General features: G+C 34.3%; 1 protein-coding gene across 3 annotated transcripts in view; it reads left to right on the top strand.

Moving 5' to 3' along the window:
* Nucleotides 1–16,332, top strand: part of Elys (AT hook containing transcription factor 1 homolog) — a 509,801-nt gene that overhangs the window by 455,143 nt on the left and 38,326 nt on the right. For all 3 annotated transcript variants that reach the window (XM_090402410.1, XM_090402411.1, XM_090402409.1), the window contains exon 34: nt 14,075–14,321. In XM_090402410.1, the coding sequence (XP_090258536.1) occupies nt 14,075–14,321 (247 nt within the window). The remainder of the gene's footprint in view (nt 1–14,074; nt 14,322–16,332) is intronic.

Below are 16,332 nucleotides of genomic sequence, written 5' to 3'. Positions count from 1 at the left end.
CCATTTTGATGAATCTAAGACATTTTGTGTACATAATTACTGAAAGATTTTTGTATTCAGCAATAAATATTTTAGTATATATTGCAATTTGGTTACCTCAGAGTCTGATTTTCTGTACTGAAAATATGAGATTACAAAAGCTTAACAAGGTATGTTAAATCCATTATTTAGTTATCTTAGTTAAGTTTAATGTGATATGTAGGCCATAGTTAAAGTTGAAGGTTTGATGCATTCAGATCTGATGGTAATTACTTTGATTTATTTCTAAAATTAGCGTATTCGTCGTTGAGTGTTAGGATGGCTTTCGGTCTTTTATGTTTCCAGTGGTCATTACTGTCATAGTTTCTGGCTTGCTGTATTAGTTGGTTTGGATGCGTAGATTGCTTCATAAAGAAGGGTCAAGCTGTATAAATGAGAGGAGACCTCCACATAGCCTTTAAAGGAATGCGGAGAACCGACCAGGGCTTCTGACCTAATGTCCAATCCTCACCTTCTCGTGGTGCACCCTGTTGGGTATCTACTTTGATACTGAAGAAACGAGGATGGGCTGGCAATTTGGGATTTAGCCGACCAAATTGTATTCTTATTGGTTAAACCAAAATGAAAAATGATGGTACAACATGACAAAATTTCATGCCGGCTGGGGCGTCGCCCGGTTAAACAAGGCCCCCGTTGTTTTCGCCAGGGAACCAGGGCGAACAGCGAAAAGTCAGCTACTGGAACAAATCTGAAAACAAACCCCAACTCAACATCACCAGAGTTAAAGATCGGTACTATCAACGTAAGAAGCCTGAATGGCAAAGAAATCGAACTAGCTGAGGAATTGGATAAGTACAAGATCAGCATAATAAGGGTGACTGAAACAGAAAAGACAAAAAAACTGGTGAGATCTTTCTGAGCAATAAATACAAAATGTTATATTCAGGAAATGACAATCAAGGAAAAGAAGGAGTAGCCATAGTATTCAACACAAAATACGAGGCTCATCTTCTTGAATGGCAGGCAGTGTCAAGTAGAGTGATTTTGGCAAATATCAGAATGGGAAACTGGACAATGAGACTTATTTGTGCCTATAGTCGCACAGAAGGCTCTACTAAGGTAGAAGTGGAGAAATTTTTTGAGGCTTTAGAAAAAGCAACTGACACAATGAAAAAGGAAAAGTTGGTCCTTGTTGGGGATCTAAATAGCAGAGTAGGAAATGATTGTCAGACATACAAAAATGTTTTGGGAAAATTTGGAGAAAAGAGCAAAGCTAATAATAATAGCAAATAGCTGTTGGATTTCTGCTCAGGACATGGACTGTCCTTTTACTAACACCATGTTCTAACATAAAAATGTGCACAAATTCACATGGAAAGAAGAGGCAAGGAATAAGAAAAGTCTCATTGACTATGTTATTGTTGATAGTGATTATTATTATTGTTATAATTATGTTATTGTTGATAGTAATGTTTTCTGCCTGGTGCAGGACACCAGAGTGTACAGAGGATTTGAAATTGGAAGTGATCACTATTTAGTCTTGAGCAGGATAAAATTGAATTTCATATTGAAAAGAATGACATGTAAGAAAGTTTTAAAGTGAATAAAAGTTGAGCAGCTCTCAGGTGTGAACTGTAGACTAAATTACACAAAGATTATTGAAGAAAAAATGAAAGAGTTTGAGAACAGGAACTAAACCTTGGAGTTTCAGTGGCAAGCCTTGAAGAAAACCCTGATTGATTCAGCCAGAGAGGCATGTGGTAAAGTTGTCTGCAAGGATATAAAAATTAGAACTCCATGATGGACACAGGAAGTTAAAGATTCAGTGAATGAAAAGAAGAAAGCATATCAAAAGTTCCTGGGAAATAAGTCAGCTTGTGCTCTTAGAGAATACAGAGACAAATGTAAGAAAGCTAAACAGTGTGTAAAACTAGCTAAACAAAAGTCATGGGAGGACTTTGGCAAGAACATAGAAAATAAATATCAAGAAGGTGGCAAAATATTCTGGAGGTTGTTGAAGAAGCTTAGGGATGGAGGAAAGAGTGCTGTAAAAGGAGTTAGAGATGATAAAGGCGACATGAAAACGGGAGAAAAAGATATCCTTTAAGTATGGAGTAATTACTTTGAAAAACTGCTAAATGAAACAAGCAGTGATGACAGTACAGTGGTACTGATCATTCCTGATCAGGCATGCACTCAGGAATACATATCAATACTTGAAGTAGAAAACGTCATCAAAGGCTTGAAATGTGTAAAGGCAGCAGGAGTAGATGATATTCAAACAGAAATGCTGAAGTATGGTGGTATAAAAGTCTTACAGTTGCTGCACTGCATAGTTCAGAATGCCTGGACAGAGGGACAATTCCCGATGATTGGAGTAGAGCTCTCATAACACCCATATATAAAAAGGGAAATAAAACTGAATGTGAGAATTACAGAGATATATCCCTACTGAGTGTTCCTGGTAAGATATATGCAAGTATACTTGAGAAGCAGATGAGAAGAATTGTGAAAGAAAAGCTTGGCGAAGAACAAACTGGATTCAGGTCAAATATAGGCTGTCAGGAATCAGATCTTCACTTTACGACAAATAGTGGAAAAATCATGGGAATATAACAAAGATCTGTATTTAAGTTTTGTCGATTTGAAAAAGGCATATGACAAGGTGTCAAGAGAGAAGCTATTCAATATGGTGTCAATGGGGCATTATATCAAGCAATACTTATTCTTTATTTGAGTTGTAAGTCAGCAGTTAGAATTGAAGGACGTACTGGAAGATGGTTTAATGTTAAATCTGGTGTGAGACAAGGATGTACATTATCCCCTCTGTTTTTCCTTATCTATATGGATCACATTATGAAGGAAAGTGGTATTAAATATGATATCAAAACTGGAGATGTTAATGTCAGCGCTTTGCTTTATGTAGACGATGTTATACTTCTAAATAAATCGGCTTCAAGTCTACAAGATTCTTTGACTAAATTAAATAACTGTTGTAATAGATATGGGATGAAGGTCAGCAATAAAAAGACAAAGACAATGAAAATAGGCAGAATCATTGAAAATGTCAACTGTGTTGTTAATGGAGAACCTGTGGAACAAATAAAACATTTCAACTACATAGGCACGATTTTTAGTGAAGATGGTAAATTAAATATGGAAATAGACAACAGAATCAACAAAGCTGGTATCTTAGGAAGTCAATTGAATAAATTCGTATAGAATAAGAGAGAAATTTGTCGGAACACTAAATTAGCAGTATACAAGACAGTGTTCGAACCCGTTTTAACTTATGGATCTGAGAGCTGGGTCAGAATTATAACACTTGACCAAAGACTAGAGACCGCAGGTATGAGAGTCCTGAGAAAGATTAGAGGTGTGAACAAAAGGCCTCAATGGCAATATCATATTAAAAACGAGGATATTAGGAAAGAACTTGACATTGTCAGCATCCAGGAATGCATTAGCAGAGCTAATCTTATATTTCTATCGTCTAAGGCACTTTGATAGAAATATAAGATCTGATAATGTTGTAGTCTTGACGAGTAACAGACTGATTTGGAGGAAAATTGTAGATAGGAAGTTAGTAATGATGTAAATTTTTCATGTAGTACTATCATATCCTGTACACCCCTTGAGGGTAGATGGCAGGAATTTGATGATGATGATGGTGATGATAAAAAAAAATACTAAAGTTTTTGCATCATTGATTCTAAATAGATTGTTGTTTTCTTACCACTCTACTTAATTTAAAATATAAATGATTTAGACAGAACTTAATATGTGTATGATAAACAGCAAGGATTCTTCAAGATGCTGAAACATTCCACGGGTATGCTGGTCTATTCTAACTCAGTTGCATTTCCCCCCCCCCCCTCTCCCCCGTTTTGGACAGTAAGTGATCCCTCTTGCAAATAGGTATCCACAGATGTCTAATGGATTGAGATATACTGGGTGAGCAACTAGTGAAGTATGATAGAGTCATCCTTTATTCTTCTGGAGCCATTTCTGAATGAACTGTGCTGTGTAGTATCTCAGTAGAAGTGACTGCATCCAGATCAATATCAGATGAGCATTAAGGTATATAGCTGGTCAACAACAATGTTCATGTACTTAAATGTTGTTCTGGCAGCTAACACTGGTATCGAGTCATAGTAGTGACTCATCTCAAGCCACGTACTGTCGTAAGTCAATGACTGCTCTTATTACATCGTCATCATCAATTTCCTAAGATGTATCCTCAAGGGGTGTTCAGGCTACTTGACAGCACTGCCTGCTAAATTTGATATCTCCAATTCTAATATTGTTTTTAATGTCACTTTCTTTCGTGATGTGCATCCTTGTCTTACACCTGATTTAACAACAAACCATCTTCCTGCATTTCCTTCAATTCTAACTGCTGACTTACAACTTAAATATAAACTATGTATTGCTCTATATATCCCCATATAACTGCAGTACTTCGAAGTGTTTTTCTCCTGGCACCTTGTCATATACTTTATCCACATTGGCAAAACTTAAGTAGAGATCCTTGACGTATTTCCATGATTTCTCAACTATTTTCATAAAGTAAAAATATGATCCTAACAACCTCTATTTGGCCTGAACCCAGCTTGTTCTTCTCCAAGTTGATCTTCTGCAATCTTTCTCAACCTCTTTTCAAGTATGTATATATGCTTGCATAAATCTTACCTGGAACACTTAGTAGAGAAATTCTTCTGTAATTCTCACATTCAGCTTTATTCTTGTTTTTATAGATGGAATCTATTAGAACTCTACTCCAATCATCTGGATTTTTTTTTCCCTTCTGCTCTTATTACAAGAATTGTTAAAGCCAAAATTTGGTCTACTGTAACTTTAGTTGTAAGTTGAATATTATGCCATTGTCTTTCAATAGAAGGACATAGGACTAAGCCTGCTAAATTTGAATCATTAAGTCTAGTTTAAAATATTAGAGCACTTTCAGTTTGAAAAAATGAAAAATGCTAAAAAATTTTTTCCTTCTTCTCATCCTTTTTTAAACAGCTATCATTTGCTCAGTTAAGTTGGTTTTGACCAGATTTATTTCTTTAGATTACTAGAGGTCCTCTGAGAAATTAAGGCAAATCAAATTGTGAAGTCAAATATTTCCTCCACAGATGCCTCTACAGGTGTTACACAGTTCCACCACTTTTGACTAAATTTGGAATATAGCTGTTTCTAATGTTGCTGAAAGGTTCTGAAAAGGATATAGGATTTATGTGTTGAGATAGATGATAATGATGTCATGTTTCTACGACTTTATATTATGTTTAGTGCATATACTAAAAGATTTTTACTCATTATAGAAAAATTCTGTTGTCATGAAATTGATGCAGGTGATAATTTTTTGTTTTGGGGAAGGGGTGTGGCAGCAATTCAGTCCTGTTGCAGATTGCATTATTCATCTACTTACAGCCAATGTGGATTGAAGTTATTTCTTACATAGTTTAGGGAACCTTGGAAAGTTTAGTATAGTTAGAACAAAACAAAGCAGAATTGTGAAAGAGGGAGAAGAAAGTATAATATCATGGTATTGGTCATATTTTTCAACCAGTTTTAACCAGTTATTCTCAGACTGTTTTATCCTCTTTCATTAAAAAATAAAAATAAGTAGTATTGCATAAAAAAATTCATATATAAAATAAAGCAGATAAAGTACTGATGAAACACAAGATTAGTTGTAATTTAGAAGTAGCAACAACCATAACATAACAAAACAACATTATCTGATTACTTAAAATAAGTCGTTAAAGTATTCATTTCTAAATTGCAGCCAGTTTTCTGCATTCTCAGGACTTAGCTCATTTTTTTTTACTTATGAGATTTTATGAGATCAGGAAATTAACATATGCTTGAAAATATCATACTTGAATCCTGCCATCAGTGTGGAACAAGTGTATCTGGGATTTGTTAGACTGAATGACTTGTTTTCAACTCTTGTGAGAAAAGGTAACATGTCCAAATGCCAGTAACCATGGCCACTGTATCCATAGTTGTTTGATATTAGTTCACTGAAGTAGATCTCGCTGAGGTCACTTTCTTCTATATACCCCCATGTGTTACAAGGTTTGATGTACTGTGCATTCTAATATGCTTCTTTGTAGACTACTTCTGTTTGCCTAGTTGTGGTTTAGCAGATGGTAAGACCTCACAATTCTCATAACCCTGTTTTCCCTGCCTCTCACATTAATAAACTTTCTCACCACAAGATTGCCATTGGCAGATTGATTTCTGGTTGTTGGTCCATTCCTATTAAACCAGGTGTTGTCGCACATGTTGCCACCTCTAGCAGATTAACACTTTCCATGATATGTCTGCATTCAGAGTCAGTCAAGTCCTACTGTTGGTCTATTACTAAATTATATTCACACATGCACACAAAATTCCTTTGTATCTGCCTTGCATGTGCTTTGTATAATACTGAAAAGAAAAATTGCTCCATCTGATGAAGATTTCAAGACTTCATGGATTATTGGGTGTACATGTTGAGATTGATGACAATGATGTCATTTTTCTGTATTATATTCTTTTTATTTCATGTACTAAAGGTTTTTGCTCATTGTATAAAAATTCTTTGTTAGCAAATAATGCAGTGACTATTTTGGAACCAAGGATACAAATAAAATGTCAAAAAGAACAGGTATGTAATGATAGAATTTGTTTTTGCATGATATGTGCAGGTAACAAGCATCATTGTTAGTCTTCTGTGTGTGTACTGAGGGAGGGGGGGGGGTCTATTATACAAAGCACTTTCCTATACAGGTAACCCTCGTGTTGTGTCCCAATTTACGATTTTTATTCGATTTTATAATTTCCGCTTACCTATGTTCGACTATTATCTATGCACGAGATATCACCAAAAAATTTACTAATACTTAAGTTATTTCTCCCCTTAGTACCCCTAATATTTGTATTTATACTGCGCCTTTTGGGATATTTAGTTTAAGATATTATATACAAAAACAAGGAGAAAGAACTCAAATAAGTCTGAAAGTGTAACTATGTTGCAGTCGTGACACTTTATCTCGTTTCTTAACATTAATTTCCCGCGTGATTAGGTTCGTAAGTTTTCAAGTGGTGCATTGGACAGCAATTTCAGACAACTCTTTTATCATTGAACAAAGGTTTATTAAATTCCTTAATATGGTACAATTCAATTTTTATGATTACTCAATTTAATGCTAAACTAAATACTTACAAACTAACATTGGCCTATTACAAGTAATTAGGCTATGATCCTACAATGAGTATTACGATCGTGCCGCCATAACAATTCAACACATAAATTCACTTGACATGGACAAATAAGATTAATTCACACTATTTAACTATTCAAACTTAAGTAGATTAACTAAACCATTTACTGCACTAACACATAACTAGTATTACGATCATACCGCCATACACATTCAACACATAAATTCATTTTGACATGAACAAATAAGATTAATTCACATTATTTAACTATTCAAACTTAAGTAGATTAACTAAACCTTTTTCTGCACTACCACACAACTATGACATTTTAACTTTCCAATACATTACAATAGACTTGCAAAATTCTCAGGACACTTAATTTTTCACATAACATTAACACTAGCCAGCTTACTTTTAATATATTCTGTCAGATACTAAAGTCCTAGTATAAATTTTCCTTGGTCACTTCAACAGTTCCGTATTAGAATAATGATACTTATCACAGACAAATTTTAGTTAACATTAGATATATCTTACAGTACCTTTCTTTCTTGGGTTTTTCATATGGGCCTTTACCTTCTTCTGAGCGAACTAGCTTGGTGTAACTTCTCCGATAATCTGCTACTCCTACGTTCCTTTTTGAGTTGAACTATGCTTAGACACACTCTGAATCATCTATATATCGGCTGTGCAACTCGCGACATGGACATCAATTTCTTTACAGCTCTCCGTTTTTCGTAGTTGTCACTGAAGTTGGAACACAAAGAATATGCTTTCTTTTCCTCGACTATATGGCATTCTTCGCTTCTCACATAGGAAATACGGAACCGAAATTCCGCTCACTTTTGTTTCCATGTTGTGACGCCGGAGATATAACCCCTATCTCGCCATTCAGGAAAACACCGTGAAATCCCTACGAAAGAGCTTGCGAAGGGCTCTCCTGGAACAGAATCAAAACCAAAACCAAAAAAGCCTCGTGGGGGGGGGGGGTTCCAACCCTTTTATACCTGTTCTCCTAACGGCACTTTTTCTAACTTCTTTTCTCCGCCCCTACTTGTTTTTACTTCACCGACCAATTAGGGTGGCGTTTTTCTGCCAAACGTCCTTTGATCGGCGAGCCCATAACGATGTCTCAATCCGGGAATCGGCCCTGAGCGATAGTCTGTTGTTTTCCTTTGCTAGCCTCTAATTTAATCCCCTTTCCAAAATTTTTCTATGAATTTACTTAATAACTTAATCTCTAGCCTCTCACATACCATCTTTTATGACTAATCCCTTTCTGTCTTATTTATTTAACTTTTCTCATTTAAATCATATCACAATATTAATATATTCTTTCTTTTGTTAGTTTAACAAACACCTTTATTTTTTATATATTTTATTGGATGCAAGAATCTTTCTTTTTCTTTTAATTAATTCAACTATTATCTTTTATGCAGGGTTTTAATTTATTTTATTTATTCTTCATGTTACACCATGATAGCTGAGAATTCTGTATTCTCAAGATATCAGGTGTAACACTCGTATAATGCAGATGTTAGGCTCCATAGAAATGGTGTGTTATGCGAGATTCAGATCACATAGAAAAAGTAGGGTTAGGTTCCGAAATCGTTTTTTTTTTTAAAGATTATATAAACAATGACATATCCAACAAAAATATATTTTTATTTAATTCAAGTAATTCATGTAATTTAAGAAAACATATAAACTATGAAACAAATACATAGTATAAAATTATAACAAATTATAAATTGTACGTAAACTTCATTGCACATAATACATGAATGTTTTAGGCAAAATAAAATAAAGTGTATGTTTTAATCGTCATCACTCTCTTCAAAACTAACATTTTGTAGATGTTCTTTATTTACAAGTGGCCGGACATCGTCATCACTTGATATCTCTTGGATATCATTTGTATAATTCTCATTGCATATTTCGGCTGGTTTAGTTATCAAAAAGTCAGTAATAAAACCTTGATTACCACTATGCTTCTGAAGCGCTCCATTGAGAGATCATTATCCATAAAATAACTTTCTTGCCAAGTTCAATCCTATTGCTAATTTCTTTAAACTGAATTCTTTAATGGATTCATCGCAATCAGAATCTTTGGCAGAACTTTCCCCACCATTTGGTTTGACGTTATCTATTAATTGTACCAGTTCCTCCTCATTTAAATCTATTTCCCCATCAATTAATTCACAAATTTCATTTTCAACCATATCGCAAAAGCGCTCTAGGTGGCCATTCTATAAAAATAATTTTTTTTTACATAAAAAAAAACATTACATATTGTATGTAACTTACCAAAAAATAAAGTGCTCAGCTTGAGATTAACACACTTATGATTTTTAATGCGCTTTCCTAACAGAAAATGAAGGCAATTTTCAACAATAAATATTTTATATGGCAAACAATTGACATACATGTGTGCTAAAGGCTATTTCCCCTAATATAAATTCACTACTTATAACTACATGCGCAATAGGGCAGTCGCAAATTTAACTAAGATAAAATTTGATTTTTAAGTCACGCGTTGAAAAATATGTGAAAAGGTAAAGGATTACTATAATTTGTAGACCATCTTATATCGAAACCGCTTTGTATAAGTACCACGTTCAACAAGGGTTACTACAATTTGTAGACTGTGTTATATGAGGGTTACCTCTTGTATGTATACCAGATCCCAAACATATATCAGCAGTAGATGAGTAAGCTGAGGTTAAATATCTATCTGTATATAGATATATATAATATCATTATATATATAATGATAGTCAGTACAAATATTATTTTTCTAAATATATAAATATATATAGATATATATACGAGGTGGTATCAAAAAGTTTTGAAACTAGGTTTGTAACGTGCCAACAGATGGCAGCACAAGGCTGCACGCACAGTCACAGGGAGCACCTACCTTCATAAGTCAGTGTGCCAAAAGACATCGTCCTGTGTACATCGGGAGCTGTGCAACTGATGCTATTCTGACAATAGAATAGGATTTCATCATGTAGACCATCTTATGTTAGAACAAAGTTAGAACAAAGAGCAAATGTGAAATTCACGTTTGAAAAAATGTGAAATTCGAGGATCATTACCGGTGACAAAACTTGGGTATACGGGTACGACCCTGAGACAAAGCAACAGTCTTCACAGTGGAAGAACCCATCATCTCCATGACTGAAAAAGGCGAGGCAGGTCCGCAGCTCGACCAAGTGCATTGAGAATTCGTCCTCAGGGGCCAGACCATCAATAGCGAGTTTTACTGCCAGATTTTAAGGCGTCTGAGAGAGGACATTCGGTGAAAGCAACCAGACCTGTGGCGCACAAAAAACTGGATGCTCCACGACGACAATGCACTCTGTCACCGAGCTCTCCTCACATGTGAGTTTCTCGCCAGAAACATGCTCTCACTTCCGCACCCATCCTATTCACCAGATTTGGCTCCTGCAGACTTCGCCCTCTTCCCAAAGATGAAGATCAAGCTCAAAAGTCACCTTTTGACACCATTGTGGAGATCCAGCACGAATCGCAGAAGATGCTTGACATGCTTCGAAAAGAAGACTTCCAGGACGTATTCCAGAAGTGGCAAGAATGCTGAAGCGCTGTATTGATATGCACAGGTACTATTTTGAAGGTGATAGTGTGTAAACATAGATAAATAAAGTAATTTCTCGTAAACAGAACTAGTCTCGAAACTTTCTGATACCACCTCGTGTGTATATATATATATGTAAATAAGTTTTTTTTTTAAAACAAAAACTTATTTACATCTATATCTCCTCCAGAGATTATTCAAAATAAAAACACCTTGTAGCAATTGTATAGGTAAAGTTGATAAGGCTCTGTATTACTAAAAACCTTGGTATTTAGGGTCTAGCTACTCACTGAGGAGACCTCAAAAAAGGTTGAAACCGGTCTGGGTAGTGACCCCACCCATAATGTATTGCAGTATACATCTCTTAGTGAGATGTGCTTACATTATGGAAAATACTAAGAATAGTGATCAGAGCTTTACCCACCTTTACAATGAGTTACCCTGGTGTTGCACCACCTTTAGACTTGAACTACATTTCAGGCGCAAACTTAACTGTTTGCTTACTTTTGATTAGGAGTAAAATAACCAAGTTTATAAAATTACATGGTAACCCTAATATATATATATATATATATATATATATATATATATATATATATATTTTTTTTTTTTTTTTTTTTTTTTTGGTAGTGCCTGTGGTTTTGAAGCAAATAACTCATGATTTGCTTCAAATAATGAATTGTGACTCTTTCAAGATTTTCTTTCTCATAATGCTGAGTGGCAGAAGTGATTTGAAAGTTCTATTATTTAAAAAAAAAAAAAAAAAAAAAGATTTATATTAAACTCAATTGGGAAGCATATCTTATTCTTCTGTTACCTTCAAAAAAATACAAGTATGTAAGCTACCAAAAGGTAAACATTTTTTTTAATGTAAAAATCAAAGCATGGAAGCATCAATATCACATATAGGTTATGATGTCCATGCCATCTGCAAAACTTGTTGCTTATATTAGTTTTTTTTTTTTTTTTTGGGGGGGGGGGGGGGAGTAAAGCTGTAGTTGTCATGGACACCACTGAATACAACAAAAAAATTTCTCTTCTCTTACAACATCAGGCAATTTCCCAGAACCCCTACCAACAGCCAAATTAACGAACAATTCCTTACTCAACAAAGTGAGTTTGGGATGAAGACACTCAAAAAATTGAAGAACCCAATTTGGTTGAAGTTCACATTTTTATGGTCTTCCAAAAATACACAAGGTAGGAGTTCCACTTTGACCCATAGTGGCCTGCGTAGACTTTCTCATCTATTGCTTAGCCAAATTCATAGCTCATCTTTTAAACACCTGTATTGGCCACACACAAGCCTCTGTGAAGAATTCTTCAAAATTTTTCGACAAAAATAAAAACTTAACCCTTTAGCCTACAGACCTCATGATTAGCTTTGATATCCAGTCTCTATTTACTAGTGTACCTCTGACTGATACTTTCCAACTGTTATCTGATGAGCTCCCTCCAGACATAGTTAAACTGTTTGACTTTATCATCATGCACTCAGGCTCTTTCATCTGCAGAAACTAATTCTACAAACAGATTGGACGAACTGCCATGGGAAGCCCTTTGTCACCTGAACTGGCTAATTTCTACTTAGAGCATTCTTTAATACAACTCCAACCTTCCTTTTGGGTTCGATATGTAAATGATGTGTTTGCCATCTGGCCAGACTCAGAAGAATCTCAAGTTATCTTTTTAACCAATATCAACAGCCTACACTCATATATCAACTTCACTATGGAAAAAGAAAAGAATGGAAAATTGGCCTTCCTGGACATCCTCCTTTCCTGTATCCCTTCTGGAACACTTGCTACCTCTGTTCACCATAAACCTATCTTCAAAGGCCACTACATACAGCAAAATTCAGCACATCATCCGCCTCAAAAAATAGGCATCTTCAAATCTTTGCTCAACAGAACACATGTTAACTGTTCCAATTCCAAATCTTTCCAACAAGAATGTCATTCAATGCATCTTACTGCAGAATGGTTTCACCTCAAGGAAGTTTAAATGCATACTGGACTCTTACAAGCCCATCACCAAAAACCCTGAACCAATACGGTGAGTCCCTATCCCATATATTGCAGGCATCTTTGAGACAATTGCCAAGATCCTGAAAAAATACAATTTGGTTCTCACTTTTTTCCCTATCAAACAAAATCTCCTCCTGGTTACCATCCACTAAAGATAAATAGTCTTCTCTCTCTCCTCAGTGTTACCAAGTTCATTGTGAATCCCTCTGTTCTTACTTTGGACTAACAGGGCATTCCGTAAAAATGACTACAAGAACACCAGTCTTATATCATCAACAAAAGCATGAAAAATCCCGCCTTGCTTAGCATATTATTTTTTGGAGTGAACACTGACTGTGTTCACTCCAAAAAATAGATATCCTATGGTCCAACACTTGCCTTTTACATCAGTATAGGTTTAGATTTGAGCTGTTATTTAAAGAGATTGCTGAAACATTGGCTATGTAGATGGGATCAACATTCTTTGGTTTAGCATCACTTTATGATTATGCTGATGCTCTGATGATGACCAGTTATTGTCAGGTTGAATTATTTGCAGTAATGAAATTATTATATATTCTTGTTTAATAAACTATATTAGGTTTAATTTTATACCTTGATTTCTTTATGTAGTTATTCATTTTTCCCTCTCCACTTTTTTTTCAGGTAAAATTAGGGAATCACAGAAATGAATTTAAAGAAAATATTGCCTTGAAAAATACAATAATAATAATAATGGTGAAAAGCATTCTGAAAAAGCAAGCAAATACTATTTTTCTTAAGATTAATACATCATAACTGGTTATGAACACAAACTATATATGTGGGTGGACATCCCTCTTTCAGAAAAGACAATGAATAACAGTTAATATTGCTTTAAAAATGTAAAACAAATAAAGCTTAAAGCATTCTGAAAAAAAGGCAAATGAGTTCTGCTTTATAAGATTTATACTATCTAAGCAGTTATAAACACAAAATGTTCATATGGAAGGGATATTACTCTTCTCTGACCATAGAAAAAAACAATGTCCTTTATTTAGAAAGATCTGGGTTTGAATCCCATTTAGGTATGAAGAACCATTTTAAGAGCTCTTCAACTAAAAGTAAGTTAGCTAGTAAGGTGATGGTAATGTTTCTTTTTATCTTGGAAATAGCACAGGTGAAGGCTGACAACTTTATTTCTTATTACAAATATAAACATTAGAAGTTTATATCTGTAATTGACCAACATAATGAGCTAGTTTATTAAATTCTTAATTTATTCTTATAGGACTTTGAAAAACCACAAGAATCACCACGTTATCGGCTGAGGTCTCAATCTAAAAGTCCAAGCACTTCTCCAAGTTCACAGCATTCTCCCATGAGCAAAATACAGTCAGAAAATGCTGAATCTCTAGAACCACAGCATTCTCCCAGGCCTATCAGGTCTCGTTCTGTAAGTTTAGAGTTACCTCCAGATTTGCCAACACCCAAATCTGATAGTTCTAAAGATACTAAGGTGACACAAAAACTTAAAGGTAAAGGAATTTTGTTACTTCTTAAAATAACATCTCGTTATTTTGCATTAATTGTCTTTTAGATAAATGAATTCTTATGAAGCCCATATTTTGAAAATAAAGAAAACTTGATCCTGTTTTAAGTTTTTTTTTTAAAAAAAAAGTTGTAATAAACTTAATGTTATGTCATAAATAAGCTACAATTTAATAGTGATGTAAAGCCCATTTTGTGTGCTCTACCCATCACTTGTAGTTTTTCAGTATATATCCTTGACATGTATTTCATCTCCTTGACTTTATTTCCCCTGTATTGAGACCACTAGTGATTAAGACAACTAGGTTTCAAACTGAAACATTTTTAGAACTAGTCACCTTTTGTATACTTCATTTCCAGACAATATTACAGGTGCTATTAATCTTAAGAAAAAACTCTATTTTTGAATTTAAAATATATTGTAGTTTTTGAAGGGAGATAAACATAACTAATATTGAGTCCAACTCCTCCCTAAACATTTTTGGAATTGTTTTATACAGTAGCTGTACACTATAACAAAAACATCACTGTGATGAAATGATATGATATAATGAATTACAGAAAAAAGTCCTAGCCTATTACAAACACTAAAAGCACAAAACTTTCATGATAATGAACTAAATTTCCTAGCAAATACTATCACAATTAGTAGACGAAGAAAATGTCAGGACTCATACATTAACAACAGAACAATGTTTATATATATACACATAAACAAAAGAAATGGTAGGAAAATAAATCACAGGAAATGAAATCCAGGAAATTAAATAAAGGAACTGGTGGGAAATCATACATTGCTGCTATCAGAAACATAAATAATGCAAAACTGCATATGCAAATGGTAATGGAAGACATATAACAAAGAAATAGAAAGGATGTAGTTATCATCATCTATTTTCCTGATATCTGCCCTGAAGGAATGTTCAGGCTACTATGACAGTACTACATAAATAAGTTTACATTATTAATAATCTCCTATCAAAAATTTTCCTCCAGAATATTACTTGCCAGCACTCCAGTATTGTCATATCTAAGATTTTGTTCTTGCAGACACTTCTGACTGAATTGATCCACCTAGAACATTTAGCTTTTTCCTGCCATCTTGGCATCAAATACCTGTTTTGTTAACCTCTCCCATTCTGTTTAAGTGACCATGCCATCTAAGATTGGTCCTTCACAGATTCTTGAATGTAAACAATGTCAAGTTCCTTCATAATGTGTTCATTTTTAATATGATTCTGCCATTGATGTCATCTGTTCACTCTACTAATCTTTCTCAGAACTCTCATATCTGTGGTCTCTGATCTGCAATTGAGTTCTTTATTTCTAACCCAAATCTCAGATCCATAACTTTAAATTAATTTGAACATTGTCTCATATACTGCTAATTTAGTGTTTTGGCTAATTTCTCTCTTATTTCATATAAATTTATTCATTTAGCTCCCCACAATACCAGTTTTGTGTATTCTGTGATCTATCTCCAAATTTAATTTGCTATCTTCACTAAACACTGTGCCTAAACAGCAAAAATGTTCTATAAGCTCTCCATTCAGAATACAGCTGAAGTTTTCTATGTTCCTGCCTATTTTCATTGGTTTTTATTGATGATTTTCATGCCAAATTTGTTACAGCTGTTATTCAATTTAGTTAGAGAAATCTGTAGACTTGCACTTGATGTGTTTAGGAGTACATTGTCTGCATAAAGCAGAGTGCCTAGTTTGATATCTCCAATTCTAATATCACATTTAATGCCACTTTCTTTCATAATGTGATTCATATAGATGATGAATATCTATATGAATAACATTATGAATATCTGTATTTTACACCTCATTTTAACATCAAACCATCTTCCTGCATTTCCTTCAATTCTAACTGCTGACTTACAATTTAAATATAAACTATGTATTGCTCTGTATAATGTTCCATTTTCATATAATTGTCATCATCATCAAATTCTTGATATGTACCCTCAGGGAAGTATACAGGATATTTATG

The sequence above is a fragment of the Typopeltis vanoorti genome, chromosome 13 (assembly GCF_054136105.1).
Source record: "Typopeltis vanoorti isolate ZY-2024b chromosome 13, IOZ_Tvanoo_1.0, whole genome shotgun sequence".
Taxonomy (NCBI): Eukaryota; Metazoa; Arthropoda; class Arachnida; order Uropygi; family Thelyphonidae; genus Typopeltis; species Typopeltis vanoorti.
The sequence above is the reverse complement of the archived record's forward strand: the minus strand, read 5'-3'. Positions and strand labels throughout refer to the sequence as shown.